General features: G+C 42.7%; 1 protein-coding gene across 1 annotated transcript in view; it reads left to right on the forward strand.

The window, feature by feature from the left end:
* Positions 1 to 21797, forward strand: part of CPLANE1 (ciliogenesis and planar polarity effector 1) — a 4248669-nt gene that overhangs the window by 1918611 nt on the left and 2308261 nt on the right. Inside the window, exon 16 of the mRNA XM_044076333.1 lies at positions 21474 to 21702. Coding sequence (XP_043932268.1) covers positions 21474 to 21702 — 229 coding nt within the window. The remainder of the gene's footprint in view (positions 1 to 21473; positions 21703 to 21797) is intronic.

Genomic DNA, 21797 nt, shown 5'->3' on the forward strand with positions numbered 1-21797 from the left:
ATCCTAGACCTCTCTCTCTTGAATCTGGCAGTCCCCAAAGAAAAATTCCGAATGGTCACTCTGCAATCTATTCTCCCCCTTCTGGGAGAAAATCACTGGATGTGCTCGATAGACCTCAAGGACGCGTACTACCACATCCTTATGGACAAGCGCTCCAGGAGGTTTCTCCACTTCCGGCTGGGAGCCAGTCACTACCAGTTCCGGGTCCTTCCCTTTGGTCTCACCACAGCCCCCAGGGTGTTCACCAAAGTATTAGCAGTGGTAGCGGCCCACCTGAGGCTTCAGGGGGTGCAGGTCTTTCCCTACCTGGACGACTGGCTTCTTACCGCCCCAACAAGGCATCTACTTTTATTGGCGCGAGACTCCTTTCTCCATCTTGCTCCTTTTCTGGGCATCACAATAAATACAAAGAAATCCAACCTGGCGCCCACACAGCTCTTAGATTTTATAGGGGCCAGGCTAGACACAAGGAGTTTACGAGCCTTCCTCACTGCGGACAGAGTTCAAAATCTGCAGCTCCAGGTGCGGGCCATTCTCCACTCAAGTTCTGTTCCGCGGAGTTGGTCCTGAGGGCTCTAGGGTCCATGGCATCTGCTATAGCACTTCTTCCTCTTGCCAGGCTCAATATGCGCATTCTACAGTGGACGCTCTTAGTACAGTGGTCATACCTTGCTCTCCCCATGCATCATCCCATAGCGATCAGCAAGGCTTGCAAGCGGTCCCTCTTGTGGTGGCTCCACTCCCGGATCTCCACAGAGGCCGCCCATTTTGTGCTTCTCCCCTCTCGCCACGGTGACCACGGACGCCTCCCGCCTCGGGTGGGGGCACTTTATGGGCCGGACCGTCCAAGGCACGTGGACGATTCAGAGACCTTACTGCATATCAATGTTCTAGAGATGAGAGCAGTGCTCTTAGCGTTGCTAGCACTTCAGGACTTTCTTCCCTTGGGAACAATTGCGATTCAATCGGACAACATGTCTGTTGTCTGGTACATCAACAAGCAAGGGGAACAAGGTCTTACCCTCTTTGTCGAGAAGCCATGAGAGTTTGGGAATGGGCAATCTCCACCAACCGCTTTCTAATAGCAACGCACATTCCGGGTCGGTCCAACATCCTAGCGGACAAGCTCAGTCGCACCATTCTGACCCCTTACGAGTGGTCTCTCAATTGTCAAGTAGCGGAACGCATATTCGCACGGTGGGGAACCCCTTCATGCGATCTTTTTGCCTCTCCCTCAAACACCAAGTGCGACAGTTTTTTCGCTCTGATACCTCCTCCCGGAGGTACCCCAAGAGATGCTCTGGTGCATGCTTGGCCACCCGGTCTTCTGTATGCTTATCCACCCTTGCCTCTGATGCTCCAAGTTCTTCAGAAAGCCTCTTGGGTGGGTTGCAGAATGATTCTCATTGCTCCGTTTTGGCCTCGACAGATCTGGTTCCCCTTCCTAAGGTCTCACTCGGTGAATCCTCCTTGGATTCTAGATCCCATCCCGGATCTGATATCCCATCCATCCTGCATTCCTCCTCCGAATCTGGACAACCTGAAGCTGACCGCTTGGCTGCTCCAGTTCCACTCTTGATCAGGACTCCCGGTATTTCGTCACCGGTTAAGGCAATTTTGGTGGCAGCTCATAAACCATCCACTAGAAAGGTTTACTCAAGCAAGTGGAAACGTTTTTCTTTGTGGGCGGAGCGGCAAGGCCTGAATCCCTTCACGGTTCCTCTTCCTTTAGTGCTTGACTTTCTAACCACTCTCTTTAACGATGGTGCCAGCAGTTCCACAGTCAAAGTACAACTGGCGGCAATTTCTCATTATCACATTGGCCATGACTCTAATCCTCTTATGTCAGCCAAATTGTGTAAAATTTTTCTTAAAGGTACTTTTCTTCTCAGGCCCCCTATAAAACAAGCAGTTCCTCCTTGGGACCTCTGTCTGGTTCTACAGGCCTTGACCGCCCCTCCTTTCGAGCCAGCGGCTACGGTGGATCTCAAATTCTTGTCCTACAAGACAGCCTTTTTGGTAGCCATTACATCGGCCAAGAGAGTTTCTGAGCTTCAAGCATTATCAGCTAAACCTCCTTACTTGGTATTTCATCCAGACCATGTCTACCTCAGGACCAACCCGTCCTTTCTTCCTAAAGTCGCTTCTGAAGCAAACATCAATCAGTCCATTAACCTCCCTGTTTTCTTCCCTAAATATGAAAACAAAGGTGAATATAAGCTCCATTCATTAGATGTTCACAGGCAACTTAGATTTTATCTGAACAGGACGGCTGGTCATAGGCAATCCGACCAGTTGTTTATTTCCTTTGCAAAATTCAATTTGGGCAAGCCAATTTCTAAAGTTTCTCTGTCCCGCTGGATTTCACAGTGCATCTTATTGGCTTATCAAGCTTCAGGAAGGCCCGCACCGGAGGGTGTTCATGCCCATTCAACCCGGTCAGTATCTACCTCGGCAGCCTTCAAGGCTAGGATTCCTCTAGATGATATTTGTGCAGCAGCCACGTGGGCTTCATCTCATACTTTTATTTCCCACTATAAGTTGGATCTTGCATCTAGGGGTAGAGCATCCTTTGGCTCCGCGGTGCTCCGGAATATCCTTCCATGATGCAAGATTCAGGTAGCTGGGGACTCTGTCCCACAGGTTGCAGACAAATGAATATCCTACTTCAGATTTAGAAGTTATGTACTCACCATAACCCATCTGAGTAGGTGTATTCATTTGTCTGCAACCATCCCGCCCTCCTATCCCCCTGGCCTTTCAGTTTCCTGCATATTCTATGTTACCCTTTTCAGGGTGTTGTTGCTTTGGCAAACTCGATCTGAGGTCATGAGGGTAGAGCAGGGCATTATGGGTGAGGGGAGGAGCTGAGAGCTTGGATCCATAGCTGGAAAACCATGCCGGTTCGGATCCGATATCGGATCCATAACCCACAGGTTGCAGACAAATGAATACACCTACTCAGATGGAACGTTATGGTGAGTACATAACTTCTAATTTCAAGGTAGTGATTATTGTCTTCAAAGTCCTTCATCACCATAGAAACCCAAGTCCTCATTTTAGTGGTTGCAGGCAACTCTAAGGCGATATGGTACCTCAACAAACAAGGAGGTACGAGGTCTTATCCTCTGTGCCATTTGGCACTGATAACCCAGGAGCAGGCTTCCCAGTATCAGTCATCATACATGCCATCAGTGCAGAACATTGCAGCAGACAGATTAAGCAGATCCTGGGTAGACTTGCATGAGTAGAAGCCCAAGTCAGTGGTGTTCTAGATTCTAATCTAGATATGGGAAAAACCTCAGATCTCTTCACCTCCTTTCAATACAGACAGCTAAAGAAATTCTGTTCCAGACATCTTGCGGCCAATCTTGTAGGTCAGAAGTATTCTCTTTCCTTTGGACGGGAGTGTTCCATTATGCATTTCCACCCTTTTTACTGATTCACAAGTTGCATGAAAGATCAGAGGAAAGTGCCAAAGATTACCGTGGTTAACCCTGTTGGTCCAGGCAGTCTTTGTTCTCCCTGTTAATGGTATTGGCCAAGGGCAATTACCACAGACTTCCTCATGTGCTGGATCTGCTCACACAGTCTCAGGTGTGACTGGTTCACCTTAATTCGGAGAAACTTCATTAAAAGCCTGGAGGATTCAGTCTTGTCTCTGTTCAGGCACTTGTTTCATGAGGATGTGCAGTAGGTGTTAATGGAGGGCAGAAATTCTGCTACTGAAAAATCCTTTGTTTACGAATAGAGGAGATTTTCTAAGTGGTGCCTAAATGGAAACAAGGTCCACTGCAGTTAATATCCCTCTGATCTTGAAATTTTTGTGAGAGCTACTTCAGGATAGCTTATCATATGCATCTGTTAAGGTGCATTTAGCAGCCATCTCTACTTGTTTGCCAGTGGATCCTCCTCTTTTTTTCTGTTTTGGTAAAATAGTTCATGAAAGTAGTATTGTATATGAGACTGCCTTGCAAGCAAATTCCTCTTTCTTGGGACCTGAATTATGTTCTTGAAATATTGACCTTACCGTTTTTTTTTTTGAACTAGTTCATGCCGATCTGAAGTTCATAATGTAGAACACTGAATTGCTTACTGCTCTGACATATGAAAGGCAAGATTCTGAGCTGTAGGCTCTCGTAGCGAGGCAACCTTGCCTGATTTTACAAAGGGACAGGGTTGTGTTAAGCACTAATCCTTCTTTCATGCTGAAAGTGGTCTCAGAATTCACACTGTCTGTTAATATTCCCATGTTCCTTCTAGAATCTAAGACTAAGGGAGAGAGAATGCTTCCTACTTTGGATGTGTATAGTCAGTTGCGATACTATCTTGATAGAACAAAACCCTTTAGGAAGACTGAAAGGCTTTGTATTCATTTTCTCGGGCAAAGAAGGGTCAACTTGTCTCTAAGCAATTCAGTGCATGTTGGCGATCCTCTGGTATTGGCTTTTGTTGCACCCACCATAGAACAACGAATCCAGTCAAGGTAGAGGCACATTCTACTAGGGCCTTTTTCTCTTCTATGATATATTGGAAAGGAGTGAACTCTGGAAGTAGTCTAGAGGCAGCAACATAGTCTTGTGTCTATGTGACACCCCTGCACTGGCCCAGTAATCAAGGAGCCTCAATCCTCACCACTGGCAACAGTGAGGGACGTATACAATGGAAGGATGACAAGTACACACATCGTACCCCTGCACTGGCCCAGTAATCAAGGAGCCTCAATCCTCACCACTGGCAACAGTGAGGGCCGTATACAATGGAAGGATGACAAGTACACACATCGTAAAGTATAATTTCCCTTAACAGCACACAGAGATCACAGTCAGTCTGAGGCTGGTTTCTCCCCCTCTTTCCAGATCCCCAGTAACACTCCCCACTGGCACAGCTGTAAAGTTGAGTCCTTAGCTAGAGTTCCAGGCCAAGTCCTCCCAACACTCTGTCTGTCCAGCCAGTGCTTCATGTCCCTGCCCAAGTAGCTGACACACACCCACACACTTCAAGATTTGATTTATACACAAGCTTTGGCAGATAGAAAGAATAAACTTATTCTGAAAGGCCTTCTTCCCTCCTCTTTTAGGAAGGCCATATCTGGATCTCTGGACAAGACCAGACATAAATGTGGACATGCTGCTGCTGCTTTTTCTGCCTCCTCTATATCCTCGGAGTTGAAGAAATGCTCTGGCTTGGTTCTCAGTACTTCCTCTGTGCTGAACCCAAAAAAGAAAGAGACATTGGAGCCAATGTCAAAGTCCTCGACCCAGAAGCTTACCTTGGAACCGATTGGTGCTTCCTCTGTTCCAATTCCTTCACTGGCTCTGAAACAGTTGACTCTGCCATTTACTCCTCTACCAAGGACCCTGGTATTCACCTTCACTGGACCCCTTTGCTGACAAGCCACAGTTTCCATTCTTAGATGGACCAAAGTCCCCCCCTTGGTGGTCTATATCCATTCTTCCAGGAGTCTCACTGAAGTCAATGTGGAGAGGTTGGTGATGATGATACTGCGGGCCTAGGGTGGGTCAGGCACACTGTCAGTTCCTACCCCTTTGAGACAGGCACTGACACTTTCCACTTCCAAACCTCCTACTCTAACCTCCACATGTACTTTAGAGTACTCGATTCCAAGCTTTCTGGAACCGACCATGTCAGTTCCGAATGTTTCTTTTTCTTCAAAATGGACAATTTTCCTGAGCACTTCAGTTGTCTTGGAACCAGAGCCTTTTTGGGGCCGCTACTTGATGGTCTGTTCCAAATTGTAGGTGTCTGCTCTTAGTTTCTCAGAGCAGCCCCGGCGCCTTGGTGATTCAACACGGACGAGCTGAGATCCAACTTCGGTCTCGATGGGGGACCTCATTGGGATGGGGGGGTACTTCAGCACCGAGGTCTTCTTTTTTGTCCCTGGAACACCTCTTCTCCTCTGGTTGGTCAGCCTTTGAGGTCATGAAGAGGACAGTGGCTACTTCCAGTACCAGGTCAGTTCCTTCCTCCTTGGAACCCTCATCTAGAGCATCAACCAACCCCTCCACAGGGTCAGCGGGTACTGTAACCTCAGGCTACCCAGCAGAGTACCCCTTCTTCTTCTGAATCTTCCCCAGATGGTCCCCCTGAGGAGGTCCCATGGAAGAAATCATGTAAGAGGCAACACCTAGACTCTCCAGAAGAATCCATCACAGAAGACACAGATTTCGATGAGGGGAGAAGAGTCCCCCAGCTCATCTCCTGGCGATGTCTCCTTTGGAGACATCCTGGAAATACTTAGAGAGGTGGTTGGAAATCCCTCAACCCTTCAACCAAGGAATCCATGTACCTGCAGACTTTCAATACTCTCCCATGTACTTCCTGGCTATCTCCACCTGCTGAGCTCATCGAATTGATTTCTCGTTGGGTGTGAAAGGCCCCAGATGCTACCAATCTAATCCCCAAGAGACCAGACAAAATCATCACAGCTCCAGAGGATAAGCCTTTTTGAGTTAAGGAAGTTCCTGTAGATGCCATGGTGGTAGCGGTGGCCACTAAAAAGGAGCTAGTGGAAGGAAGTTCCTCTATCTATCCCCCCCAACAAGGAGTCACAGGCAATGGATAGATTCAGGAAGTGAGTTTATGGTTCATCAACCGTTATCCTATGGTCTTTGAACTACCTGGCACATTTTATGAGATTGCAGAGAGATCTCATCAAGGAGCTGCTTCTGAAGAGGTACGGGATTCAGTCACCTCTCGGTTAGCTACATTGATATTCATTTCCAATTCATCCATGAGGCTCTTTTCTCATGTTGCCTGAGGAAGGACAAGAGCAGCGGGTTCAGGCATTTCCATAAGAAGGCACACCTGGATGCACTTGTGCAGTTTTTCAGAGCCCATCAAATCTTTTGTCAATGCACACTTTGACGGCTGTTCCCTCTTTGGCCCAACTGTTAGACACTTTAACCAGGTATAAGAAGGATGGGAAACTCCTTTCTGCTGTAGGAGTATGTTTTTCCACTTCTCAGAGGTCCTTCTCTAGGAACTAATGAGGAATGGGCAAAATGTGGTTCTGAAAGTCCCAGGGTTCTTCCCAGACTACTCCTGGCAAAGGTTCCTCCAGAGGCAGAGAAGGGAACAGTAATGGAAGGTGCTGCCCTCGTGGCAGCCCATAACATCAGGGTTTCCGAGATTCCTTCTTTGGAAAAGCCTTCCAGCACTCTTGAATTGAGGCCCAATTGTCCACCTCTGGAGGCAGTCTGGGGTCCGGTTATCCCTGCACCTAAAAGCATGACAAGAAATCACCTTCGATACTTGGGGGCAGGGAATCATTTCCAGAGGCATAATTCCCTTTTCCCTTTCTCCTCCCAGCTTAAAGAGATTCCCTGATGTTCCACCCAGTCAGAGGGGGAACAGGCAGCTATTTAAATTCAAAAGCTGCTAGAAAAAAAGTCATCCAGGAAGTCCCACCAGACCAAATAGCATCTATATTTTACTCAAGATCCTTTTTAGTGCCAAAAAAGACAGGGGACTGGAGGCAAATTTTGGATCTCAGCAAACTGAACAAATCTGTTTGAAAAAACAAATTCCAGATGGTCATGATTCGGTCCATGCTTCCATTTTTAGGAAAGGACGACTGGATGTGCTGTATAAATCTTACCACAAAAAGATAGACAAGACATTCCAGAAGATTCCTTCGCTTCTGGCTGGGAGCCAGTCATTGCAAATTCAGAGTTCTCCCCTTTGGTCTCACTACAGCCCCCAGGGTGTTCACCAAATGCATGGTAGTAGTAGAAGCTTACTTAAGATTGCAAAGATTCTGAGTGTTTCCTTACTTATTTGACTGACTCATTTCTGCTACTACCAGGCAACTACTACAGCAAAACAAAATGTTCTACAATTATGTGACCATCTAGGCATCACAATCAACTTCAACAAATCCTCACTGGAACCCACACAAAATCTAACTTTTATAGGAGCATTGTTAGACACAAGAACCCCCATTCCCTCACTCCCTCCATCTTGATTGGAAGAGTTCCAGCATGACTAGTTCTACAACCATTAGGATCAATGGCAGCTGCTGTAACTCTTGTTCCCCTAGCCAGGTTTCACTTGAGGGATATTACAGTGGCTACTTGCAGTACAATGGTTAGTCCTACAGCATCCCTTATCAATACCAGTATTAATCACCAACACATACAAAAGAGATCTCCTATGGTGGATTCATTCAAGTCAAGTCATACAAGGGTGCCCATCATTCCCCCTCAGACAAAGGCCACAGTGACCATGGATGCTTCTCAGATTGGGTGGGGGTGGGGTGGGGCATTGCCAGGGAATAACAATCCAGTGCACTTGGTTCCTGTCAGAGGCCAATCTGCACATAAATGTTCTAGAGATGAGAGTGGTACTGTTAGCATTGAGAGCATTTCAAGACACTCTGCCTCTAGGGATGATTGCTTTTCAGACAGACATGTCAGTGGTTTGGTACATCAGCAAACATGGGGGAACCAGATCTTACTCCTTATGCCAAGAAGCCCTCAGAATATGGCAGTGGGCGATCTCATCCAATCGTTTTCTGATCACAGTGCATATTCTGGGGAAGTCCAATTTGATAGCAGACAAATTGAGCAGGTGCATCTGTCTGCCTCACAAGTGGTCCCTCAACCCAGAAGTGTCTGAAAGGATTTTCTGATTATAGGGACAGCCTTGCTGCAAACTTTTTGACTCCCCTCTCAAAAACAAATGCAGCAGCTACTATGCCCCTCATCCCCCTAGAGGGGAGTTACCAACGGTCACCCTTCTCCACAGTTGGCCACCCAGTCTCCTTTATGCCTTTCCTCCGACCCCACTAATTCCCAAATTTCTACAGAAAGCACCAATTGAAGAGCAAAGTCATCTTCATTGCCCCATTTCAGCCTTAGCAAATTTGTTTCCCCTTCCTATGGCTTCATCTGGTACAAATACCTTGGATTCTGGATCCATTTCCTGATTTTCTGTCATACCTGATAGGCATCAGTCAGCCACAAATTACAACTCTCAAGCTGACAGCTTGGTTTCTGCAGTTCCATTAGTGACCAAGCATGATATGCTCTCTTCCCCAGTTAAATACACACTTTTGTCGTCTCATAAACCACCTATTCTCAAACTTTATCCGAGTAAATGGAAGAGATTTATTCATTGGGCCTCTTTATATCACCTTGATCACTTTTCAGCACCAATCCACGAAATTCTTCACTTCCTAGTTTCTATATTCAAAGATGACGCTTCTACTTCTCTGATTAAAGTCCAACTAGCAACCATCTGTAATTTTTACATTGGTTTCCGTAGATCATCTGTTGCCTCACACAGACTTTGTAAAGCTTTTTTAAAAGGTGCTCTCCTCTTAAAGCCTCCTTAGAAAGACCCTACTCCTCTATGGGACCTTACCTTAATGCTGCAGGCTCTGACACAAACCCCTTTCAAGCCAGCCTCTAGGTGTGATATAAAGTTTCTGTCCTGACAAACTATCTTTTTAGTAGCCATTACCTCAGCTAGAAGAATTTTGGAAAATTGTGCGCTTTAGTCTAGACCACCATATTTGATTTTTCACAAGGATAGAGTTTCTCTCATGACCAACCCATCCTTTTCTACATAAGGTTGTGTCAGAAACCAACCTTAATCAATGCATTAACTTTCTGGTGTTTTTCCCAAATTATTCTAACAAGGGGGGAGTACTCATTACATCTGTTAGATGTTCACAGACAACTAAGATTCTACCTTGACAGGAACAAGAGCATCAGGAAGTCTGATCAATTGTTTGTTTCCTTTTTCCATATCAAATTGGGACAACTTGTAAACAAAGTAACCCTAGCTAAATGGATTTCAGACTGTATTTCTTTTGTTTGTAGGGCGAGAGATATTTCTTTACCCATACCACCAAAAGCACATAAGTAATGTAAGAAGTAATTACTTCTGCTGTCTTCCATTCAAGAACTTCCATGGATGACATCTGTGCAGCTGCAACTTGGGTGTCTTCCCATACCCTTATTACTCATTACAAGTTGGATCTGGTCTCTAAGAATAGAGCATCATTTGGTTTGATGGTGCTCAGGAATATCCTCCCTTGAGTCCATCCAGGGTTCTAAGTAGCTGGGGTCTCCTGTCCCACAGGTTGATGATAGGATGAAGATTGACAACTTCAGATAAAGAAGTCATGTCTCACCAAAACATTCCATCTGGGCTGTCTGTCTTCATCTGTCATCAACTTCCCTCCCTCCTTACCCCTGCCGCATTTCTTCTGGAAGAACAGGCATTTACCAAAGAGTTTCCTTTAGGAATATAATTCTACTCCAGATATGATCTCTTTCGTTACTTTTACGTCTTTCATTCTCTCATCAGCAAACTCAAATTTGAGGTAATCTACCCTAAGCATTATGAGTAAGGGATATGCTTGAGAGTTTTTTTGGAGTCCACAAGCTATAGAAATGGCCAAGTAATTTCCAAAGGATCAGAACCAAACCCACAGGTTGATGACAGATGAAGATGGACAACTCAGATTGAACGTTATGGTAAGACATCACTTCTTTTTATTGGAAGTAGGAAACAAAAAGTTAAATTTATCATGGAACAAAGAAACCCAGAAGATGTTCAGGAGACTATGGAAAGAATATACAGGGGGATATGCGAAAGGAAAGAGTAGTAATGATAGGAGGCATGGAAGAAGATGGCAGAAAGAACAGCAGTTTACAGAAATGGAGAACAAAACAAAATAAAGTTTTGGTCACAAATAGTGATAAAGGAAATGTTGAAAACTTGGACGGAAATATAAAAGGAGTTCAATTTGGGAGTACCAAGGGGTGAAAAGCAGATGGAGTAATGTAATGGAAGAATAGGAGGTGAGAAGGAACTTCCACAGTTGCTACAAGAGACAGACATGAGAAGGAGTGAGAGAGAAGCAACAAAAGGACTACTGAGGATAGGGAGACGATGACTGGCAGAAAGCAACACAAAAGAGAGGAACCAAAGGAGACATTGGAAACAAGGGTGGGGATCAGTACTGGAGATGAGGAATTGGGAGAAATCATAAATATCCTGAAATATATGATAAAACCACACATTTAAAATATTTTCCTGAAAGTGTCTACACCAATATTTGTGTACCTCAGATATGTTCGGATGTTTACAGGAGTGGATAATACATGCTGCAGATGTAAGGAGGAAAGGAGTAAATGGATGCACACATATTGGAGATGTAGGATGTTAAACAACTTTAAAGATGAAGTGTAAGCAATAATGGAAAGGGGGACAGGACCTGAGACTAAAGTTGAGAACACAAATTTTAATGAAGCACGATACACCAATAAATCCAAGCGCTTTCACCCAGCTCCTGCCAGGCTTTTTCAAGGAATTAATACAAACCATAGTGCCATTTCTTATTAATATAGCAAGTTAATTAATCACATGACTAGTAGATTGCATTCAATTAAATAAAATAAATTAAAATATTTAAGTATTTAAGTACAAACCATGAAACTGTCAAAGTGCAATCAATGCAGAAGCAAACATAAATACATTAACAAATTCAAGTATTATAACAAGCATAAGTTAAAACCAATATTATAAAATCAAATAGTATGGTGTAATAAATATATAAACCTATAAACACCATAATGCTCATTCAAAGCTTTGCTTTCCTGAGCTTCAAAACACATCCTATATTTATGCTATCATTTAACCCAGGAGAGCTAGTGGCATCTAATCTCAACTGCCAAAAAAGTTCACAAAACTCTTCCCCCTCTTACCTCTGGGGTGATTTGTTCTAGCGCCATAAACTTTAAGTTCACTTTTACACATTTTTGAGAGGGGGAATTTATGTTTGCTTCTGCATTGAGTCCACTTTGACAGTTTCATGGTTTGTACTTAAATACTTAAATATTTTAATTTATTTTATTTAATTGAATGCAATCTACTAGTCATGTGATTAATTAACTTGCTATATTAATAAGAAATGGCACTATGGTTTGTATTCATTCCTTGAAAAAGCCTGGCGGGAGCTGGGTGAAAGCTCTTGGATTTATTGGTGTATCGTGCTTCATTAAAATTTGTGTTCTCAACTTTAGCCTCGGGTCCAGTGCCTTTGGATACAATTTAGATTTGCTGGGTGAGCTGTTTTGTGTTTGTTTAAATCAGTAATGGAAAGGGAACTTAGGAATGTGAGAGAGCTATCATCAAAATTATTTCTTTTAAGGTATGAGAGGACAATCCCAGTAGAGTTGAAAGAGATGCTTGTGACATTTGAGGAAAAATATTAACAAGAAAATGTAAGAAATAGGAACCCTTAATAGGAAGAGAGGTGAAATAAGGGAATAAATACATAAGAAAATGGAATAAGGGACTAATGGAAGAAGAGGGATAAAAGAGAGAAGAAGATACTCTAGTATAAGCAAAATGGCAGGGAAAAGAAGGTGTTTGACAGGATGGGGAGGGCCTGTAAATGCATAGTTAATAGCAAAGGGGGTGTTTGTCAATAGGTAGAGGTTAAGTGAATTCTAGGAAAACAATTAAAAAGAGCATGGAAGACTCAGGGGGCAAGGACAAAATTATGAAGGACAAAAAGTTTATAACAGATAGGTGAAAATAGAAATCTACCAAATATTAGTTAGACACAGGGACTAGTGAAAGTAAACTGAGAGGAAATTAAGCACTCCAAACTTAGAATCAAAGAATTGGAGAATATATTAGGAGAATAAAAGAGCCATAAGGACCTACTCTAGTTTGAAAGATGACTTGGACTTTTTGAGCAGATGAAATAATTCTGTTAACCAATGGCAAGAAAACAAGGTAAGATAAAATTATTATTGGCCCATTAATGCAATTGTTTTACTTGGATTTGTTTTTCCATTCTGTGTGTTGTACTGGTAGTGTTAAAAGTGTTACAGTAGCTGAATTTTTGTGATAAGTAAAGTGATGCTTGTTTTTAGAAAAAAAAATCATGAGGATATGCTGTGGTCATAAGCTTAACTATCTGTATAATGGCATGTAGAAGAAAAAATTACCAGAGTAATCTTTGAAGGTGCAACATGCATGAGGACTGTTCACATAAGTTAAGCCATATGATAAATGTGAAATAAGTTAAATGCTTAAAAAAAAGGAAACTGTCAGTATGGGGCCATTACAACCTGTTAAAAATGAACCTAAAAAAGAGACTGATATAACAAAGATACCAGTCAGCCACTGGGAGACTGTAACAGAAGAAACACATGGTGCAATGGAATGGTTAAAAAGTATGAAACAGTCAGTTGTAATGAGGAAATCTAGATGGAACTGCTGATTTTGGGGAGGTAGAACTGTATAAAAGATAGTGTGAGAGATTTTAAAGAGAGTCCACCTGTTGTCAGTGGACAGTGTAAACCCACCATGAATGAGCATTGCATAAAATGGAATATGGAAGTTGTAGTTAAGTGTTGTATGCTTAAATAAAAAAGTGCACTTTTTAGGGTTTGAGCTCTGCACCCACAGACATTAACATGAATAACCTTAATACTAGGTTAAGTAAAGCATTTGTTACAGCCTGTGCTCCCACTTGCATTGATTATTATCTGTTCTTTTCTTTGTTCTCCTCCCACATGTGAAAAAACAGTTTGTATGTTTTCAGAAAACATTAACTTTTAACTTTACGAAAAAGGGTACTGGGTATTTTAAAATAAAATTAAATTATATAATATTTTGTTAAATGCATTGAGGTATTTAAGATGCTAGGGAAGATACTATCTCTTGTTCCCTTCCAATAATTTCAAACTTTTTTCACTAATTGCTTGTGCTTGGCCTTGTTCCTTTAAATGTTACATTTCCCACTGTAAACAATGCTCCGAACAATGAATATTAATTATTTCCATCTTCACACAGGTGAAACATAACACTGAGGGGGAAAAAGCTAACAACTCTGCAGATGACTGCAGGAGTTTTTGTTAATTTCATTCAGAGCAAAACAGAATGTACAAGTGCTTCAGCTGCAGACATCGACTCCCACTGCACATTTCCTAAAGGGGGAAAAAAATTACTATTAGATATGCAAGAAACTTAAGAGCTTATTATGACAATTATTGTGTCTTATTTTTCAGGCATATTTGCTTATAGAAAACACTTGTTTGTGGAGTAATCCAGACATTCATCTATGCAAAAATAAGAGAAAGCATCCCAGTTCTACATATACTGCAGATTTGCACCCCACCCCACACCAGCAGCTAAAGATTACAGCATTTTAACTTAAACTTGCTTTTGTCCAGCCTTTCCCCTGTTTTTACATTGTGAAGCCTATATTTCTTAAAACTAAAAAAGTACTTGTTTACCTACTTTCACATCTAACTCCTCTAGTGCACACTGCAGTGTTTAGGATGTCCATTTTTTTTCATCCTACCTTTAAGCATCTATTGCAAGACCACCAGTTATTTAAGAGCCCACATTCTGCCTCTCAGTAGTTATCTTGGGATTAGTGCTTCTTTTTGTTTCTGGTAAGAGAAGAAATGCAGTTACATTATTTCCTGGAGACTGCTGATCACCAGAAATCTTAATAACTGCTTTATAGGTGACAGGTTGGAATCTGTGCTTATATTCTGATCCTGGAGAGAGTAGGAGCAGAGTGCATTGATTCCTTACTCTTTCTGGTCGGAGAGTGAGTGTCTGTGCTTAACGTACATGATTGGTCTGCTTGCTATTTGAGGCATCTACCAGAATAAGGCTACAAGCCTGCAAGACCCTTGCGTCATCTAGGACAAGACTGTGGATCACCAAACAGGCCGTGGCCTGCTTCTTTTCATGGGATTGGTGTTATCATTTTGCTTCTGGTGAGAGAAAAAGCAAAAGGAGTATTGTATCCCAACAGAGTGAAGCTGTGCTGAGACCAGCATTAGCAGTAGCCAGGCAATAGCCATTCATGTGACTCCCCTTTTTTCATCATTCTACACAAGCTAATTCTTTATTTTTCAGTAAGTACTGCTTGATTTCTTCCTAACTTCAGAATATCTGCCTAAATACTTCATCTTTAAATTTTCAGGGTCTACGTATTAGTTTCCCCTCAAGTGTTTGGCAGTGCTCTGTACAGAATCAGACACCTTGAGTGCCATTTTTCCTGTAAAAGAAATATATAAGGAAACAGTTCCAGTACTTAGTAATAATGACCATCCTTCCTGGCATGTCTAAAGGTCATGTCCCTGTGCTTTCTCCTATTAACCTGGTGAACTTGGGCATACTGAGGTAGTGTAGCAACTGCCTCATGCACACAGACAACCCTGTCCTCTTACCTCCCAACACTCAGACTTGTGAGAGATGCACTTATATATCCAAATTGGAAGCCATGCACTCTCAAACCAAGACCGGAATAACCGAAGAGAAGGTCAACACCTGCACCACACCACATGCAACGCATAGCCCTCCAAAACACCCACCATCACAACTCTCTTATAAAAACACAAACTACGCACCCACCTCCGTGGAGGCTCTCAATAGAAATCGACCCAAACAGCAGAGACCTCCAAGGCAGAAACAGTCTCAACCACCACAACACAGCACAAACCAAAAGGCACACAGCTCACCTACACAGTGTGCCTCTCAACCTAAGCCCCTAAGGCAAAACAGCTTGCCCAATACACTAATCATAGGTGACTCGATAGTGAGGCACACTAATGTCCCACTCGCTAGGTTGAATAAGGAGAAGGTAACAGTCAGCTGTCTTATCAGGTGCCAGAATCCGACACGTAACACATGCACTGAGGTCACTCCACGACAAGTACAAGTATGACTCTGTCACTGTCCATGTGGGTGCGAATGACCTGAGACGCACCTCCTTGGACTTCATGAAAAGAGACATGGAGGAGCTCTCGGATTATGTGGCCCAGGCAAGTGTGACCTTAGCCCTGAGCAGCATCCTACCATCATCCAGACTGATACAGCAGTACAAGCAGAAAATGATTGACTTCAACAATTGGCTAAGTTTCTGGTGTCATTCTAAGGGGAACAATGTCTCTCTGATTGGGATGACATGATTGACAGACCTCGATGCTTTGCCAGAGATGGCCTGCATCTGTCACCTCTGGGTTTCCGAATACTGGCTAAGGCTCTTGACACCCCTATAGTGCCTTTTTTAGGCAATGTTCCAAAGACCAAATTACCACCATAACAGCTATAAATAAATGCAATCTGAGGGTCATGCTGCTCAATGCTAGAAGTCAAAATCTCAAGATGCACTTGCTCGAAGCACTCCTCAAAATGGAAAACATCGACATTTGTGCTGTAATGGAGACCTGGTTTAAAGCAGCAGAAAGCACCCCTGCGCTACCAGGCTATAACTCATTCCACAGCTTTCAGCCCCAGAACATGGACCGAAGCTCCAAAGGTGGTGGTGTCTCCATATTCATAAAGGATATGCACACTTCCAGACTAGTAGCTCGGCATAACGCATCTGAGATACTTCAGGTACAACTAACATTGGGTAAGACAGTGATTCAGGTCGTATCCTGCTGTAGGTCCCAAACCACGTCCCAAGACTCTCACTCCATGTTCCTAAGCACCCTGGAAACTCTTAGGGTCCAACCCAGCACACTCATGCTAGGTGACTTCAACTACCCCTCCAGCAACTGTGAAAAGTGCTCGTGCACCAATGCACTGTCCCAGCGCTTTCTGAAATTCATCATTTCCAATGCCCTGGACCAGCTCATTCTTACCCCCACTAGAGGAAGCAACATCCTTGACTTAACATGGGCAACCATTGCTCTACATCAATAGTCAATTCCTCCCTGGTTAGATCTGACCACAAACTAATCACCATGGAAAGCCACATCTCACCCACACCCTCACAAAGGTAACCACCATGAGAAACTTCTCCAAAGTTGACTTTGGGCTCCCAAAAACAGAGATGGCTAACTTCACAGCACTCATGTCAATGGAAAATAGATGCCTGACTGCCGAATGTTACACTAATGCACTGTACGAACACATACATAAATGCATGGAACCAATCATACCCAACAGAACAAAGACACTCTCCTCCAAAGAAATGAAGCTAGTCTGTTTGTCCCCTGCCATTAATAAACTCTACAACAGAAGGAAGAAACTGTTGCAGAAAAAGGTGAAGTGCCAAGACTGGAAAAACTCCCATATTAGCTTCAACAAAAAGTTGAGATCCCTCAACAAAAGCTCTAAAGCCAGCTATGAAGGCAGAATTGTGGCAGACACTAAAAACAACCACAAAGCCTTCTATATTTATAGCAAGAATCTTTACAGCAATACCCAGATTTGTTCTGAGTTACTGCACAATGGTACCTCCTATACTGAGCCAACAGATATTGCCAGCATACTGACCAACAGATTGTGCCAACTTTACCCCTCTCTCCTCCGTAAAGACCAATCACAATACCAGTGGAATGCCAGGCACCCAGCATTACTGCAGCACAGGTTAAAGCTGCATTGCCCAAGGCCAATAATACAGCTTCCATGGGACCCAACAATATCCTTGGATGTGTTCTACATAAACTACAAAGTGAACTGGCACCACATCTGTGTGCCCTGTTTAATCACAGCCTCACCTTGGGCTTTGTCCCTACCGAATGGTGCACTGCTACAGTCATGCCTCTCCATCAAGGGGGAGTGTCTACAGACCCTAGGAATTATCACCCCATTAGCCTGACGAGTCTGATATGTAAAACTATGGAGTGCATCGTCATGGTCCTAGTTAACAAGGATATAGGGAATCTCTAGATTCCACGCAATTTGGTTTTGTGAAAGGTAGATCATGCCTTCTCAACCTGCTTGACTTCTTTGAGTCAGTCACCAGCGCTGTAGATGAGGGCAAGGCAGTTCATGCAGCCTACCTCGATTTGGCCAAGGCCTTTGATACCATTCCCCACTCAGGAATTATTGATAAACTCACCAAATTAGGCATCAACCTCTATATCACTAGGTGGGTTGCAAATTGACTCACAGAACCCACAGTGTGAAAGTAGCGGACTCCCAGGTCAGACTGACGACCAGTCATGAATAGAGTAGACTCACAGAACCCACAGTGTGAAAGTAGCGGACTCCCAGGTCAGACTGACGACCAGTCATGAATAGAGTCCCATAGGGATCAGTCCTGGTTCCTCTCCTGTTTGGCATCTACTTCTCAGAAGTCCAGGCCAACATGGAGGAATTCTGGCTTACCAAGTTCGCAGACGACTGCAAGCTGGGAGCATTATTAACTCCCCAAGTGATGTAGACATCCTACAGAAAGGCCTCACAGAGACCATTGACTGGTGTCAAAACTATGGCCTTAAGCTTAATGCCAAAAAAATCTGTCATCATCCCCTTTGGGAAAAACTCATTTCCCACTAATTACCATATCGATGGGAGCCTACTGAACACTGAAGGCATTATAAGAGATCTGGGAACACAGGTTGACAGCATCCTCTCCTTCGACCACCACATTGCCACTGTGGTCAGAAAGTCGTCCTGTGTGGCACATCTCATTAGCAAGGATTTTGCATCCAGGAAGAAAGAGGTCACCATCTCTCTCTCTACTCTTCCCTCATTAGGCCAGTTATAGAGTATAATTCCCCATTTGGCATGTACATCACTAGGCACATGCAACAGCTGGAAAGGCCACAAAAGTACCTGACAAAGAGAATCCTAGGCCTTAAACATATGTCCTCCATGGACAGACTCAAAAAACTCCAGTTATTTTCTGTCTCATATTGTCTACTAAGAGGCGATTTCTGCTTGACTTACAAAGCCATGTCTGACCCAGCTGTGTTAGAAATGCTGCAGCTAAAGAAATCCCAATCCCTCCGCACCACATGCTCCAGAGACCTCACCCTCATTACCACAATTAACAGAACATGCTGGAGGGACAGGTTAATAACCCAGAGACTGCCTGTGCTCTGGAATAGACTTCCCATACATGTCAAGCAGAGTAACTCACTGGCCCTCTTCAAGAGAAATCTTGATGAGTGGATGGGAAGTAGAAAGTTCACCCCAGGGATCACTGGAGTGGCTCTACTTGATAGAGACACTGGGAACTAATGTCAGGCGGCACGATGCCAGGGCTCTTCTATGCGCTAGGCTTTTAAAGGCTCCAAGGGCCATTAGCCTAGTACACACCTATGAACCTATAATGTCTTTATCACATGCAGCAGTCACTGAAGACTCCCCTACCCCACATGTAAAATACCCCTGACAACATACTACTCAAAACTGCTTTACTGTATAACATGCAGTTTATGTCATGAATGTTTTATATAAATACTATTAAGAAGAAAAAATTTTTACTTTGTTACTTTTTTTCCTTTTAGTGTTTTTCTAAACATTAATTACAGAAAGTGGGTTATATGCTTTATAGTCCACCCATAAGTTTAACAAACTCAGCAAAAGGCCAATCTTTTTGATCCACTTTTTCTCGTAGACATATTTCACAAATGTGATTGATGCTTTAGAATCCCACATTTATTCATTAGTCTCAGTGTTGCTGGTCTTCTTCCTGTTCTTCTCCATGTTCCAACACCAGACTCTGGTTCAAGTCCAAGGTACTCACGGTTCTTCTAGTCAACTCTTGTGCTTTTTGCTGTCTCTCAAGCATTTTCCTTTGGAATACTGGAAATTATTTCACTGGTAATGTATTTCTATGAACCTTACGGTCCACAGAATGAGAAGCAGAGTCCCCTTCTGCTTGCTGACTTAATTTTTTGTTGGATAAACTTTTGTATTTTCTCTTTAGCCAGTTCTGCATCAAAAATATCGGATCCTCCATGAAAGAATATTCTGAAGACAGCTGGATGTAGCAGGTTGAATCTCACAGCTGCCACTTGACATCCCCTGATTGCAGGGATAAATTTGCATCTCTTCTCACTGGTGTACAACAAATAGTCATTTTCTACAAACAATCTGCTGTCCCAAGTATTTTAATACTTGTCCCTTCTGCCTCAATTTTGTCACAATCAACTGTTTCTGCTGGTGTGATTGCAAACTTCCTAATACAGGTCTTGACTGCTTTCTAGTGGCCTGGTTTGGAGTACACAAGTGATGTGCCCCTTCATTTACCAAATCATGTTGTGGAATACCCTTTTTGTACTTTCATAAAGTTAATAAAGTCAATTCCTTCAAGTTTCTCTGGTACAGCAGAAAGTCACAGGTTTTCCCTGTGTGTTTTTTCATCTAATCCTATCATTTTTCTCAAGCAGTTTTTCCTGAGAAGTCTCATTCTCAGCCAGCCTTTTCTTCATTCCAGCCTCTCATTTTTGCAGTTTTGTCAGTTCATCTGTGTAGCTGGTTAAAGCTTCTGTTTGCTCCAGCCTCTTATTATTTGAGTTGATATACACCTCCAGTGTTTCTTTTGTTTTAATTTACTTGAGTGCATTTTGTTTATTTTGTTTTTTCATCTAAGTTATTGGAAGTACCAAAGCTGAAGCTCAAAACGTATTTTGCTGAACTGCTGTAGGATTGATTCTTCCTAGTCAGCATTTTCTCTTCCCCTTTTCTAGTTGATTTTCCTTCAGGTTTTCTAAATGTTTTCTTTGCTGGCATCCAGGCAGTATATTTACTAAACAGTAACTGCATTTTATTAATTCTGACAGAATTACTAGCAGTTATTTCTCATTTGTTTTCCACACTGGGAGATGAAAATAAGCTGTTGATCAGTTTGCAGCCATCTCTGAAGTCATTATCAAGTTACTTTTTTACATTAATATGTTTTGTAAATTTACCATGGTATACAGATTACATTTCTTGTAAGAAAAAGGTAAAGTGCTTGATAAGAAGTTATTCTGTACTGAAACAAGTAAGAAATCATTTTCACAGTTGCTCAGAGATTCAAATTCAACCATGATGAAATGATGCATCTTGGAGTAATCATTATGAAGGCTACATTGAGGATTATGGGATCCATCATATACACAAAAAATATAAAACTTTCAACCCCATTATTTCCTTTGTAAAAATAGCATTGGTGTGATAAATTTTGCTAGGAAGATATTCTGCATAAAAGTAATATTTTCATCCTTTTCAGCAGGGAACATTTCATAATGTGGATATTTTATGATGACATCTTCTGTGTCATGTAAATAGTACAAAAGTTAGAAAAAATCTCCTGTCAAAGGGGTCTTGTTCAATATACCTTGCCATTTTCCCGTGTTAGTTTTTGGTTCTTAAAAGGAAATTAGACATAAAGGAGAGATGTCGGGTTGATGTGTTTTTTTTTTTTTTTTTTTTGATGGGGAAGGGGGGCAGGGTCAGAGTCAGAGTGATGAAACTGCATTATGGACACACATGCTTAGTTAGAAGTTGATAAATCTTCCTAGAGATCAAGTATACAGTTTTGAACTGCTGTTTTCTTTGCCTGGCTTAACCATCAAGTCTTTGTTTAATTAATGTTCATGCTTTGATGTTGCTGGTAAAGTTTCCCGAGCAGTGGTGTTGGTATTTGCATTCAGTTAGACAGTTACGACCTTTAGATTTATTCTTGAAAATTAAACTAGATTAATAGCATTTGTTTGTTTTTACATCCACAACAGGTAAACTGCAACGAGTTGTACCTTTGCAGCATGTTGTTGTTAGAAGCACAGTAAGGACTCAGCATCTCTCTGCTGTGTGGACAGTGGAATATACACTTGATTTGCTTCTCATTGCTGGGTTGCTTCCAGAGGCTGCTTGGCTGGCTTACAGACTTGGAGACTGGAAAACTGCTGTTTCCCTAGGCTTGGCTTACAATTTATTCTTTAAAAGCCATTCTATCTTTTCAAGGTGCGTTGTGTTTATTTACCAGTGTACACACATTAATAATGTAATGATAAGTTTTTACATGATTTCTGAATGTTGCATGCACTTTTTTTAAGGCC

Source organism: Protopterus annectens, chromosome 1.part0 (genome assembly GCF_019279795.1).
Source record: "Protopterus annectens isolate FY-2018-M chromosome 1.part0, PAN1.0, whole genome shotgun sequence".
In the NCBI taxonomy this organism is placed as follows: Eukaryota; Metazoa; Chordata; order Ceratodontiformes; family Protopteridae; genus Protopterus; species Protopterus annectens.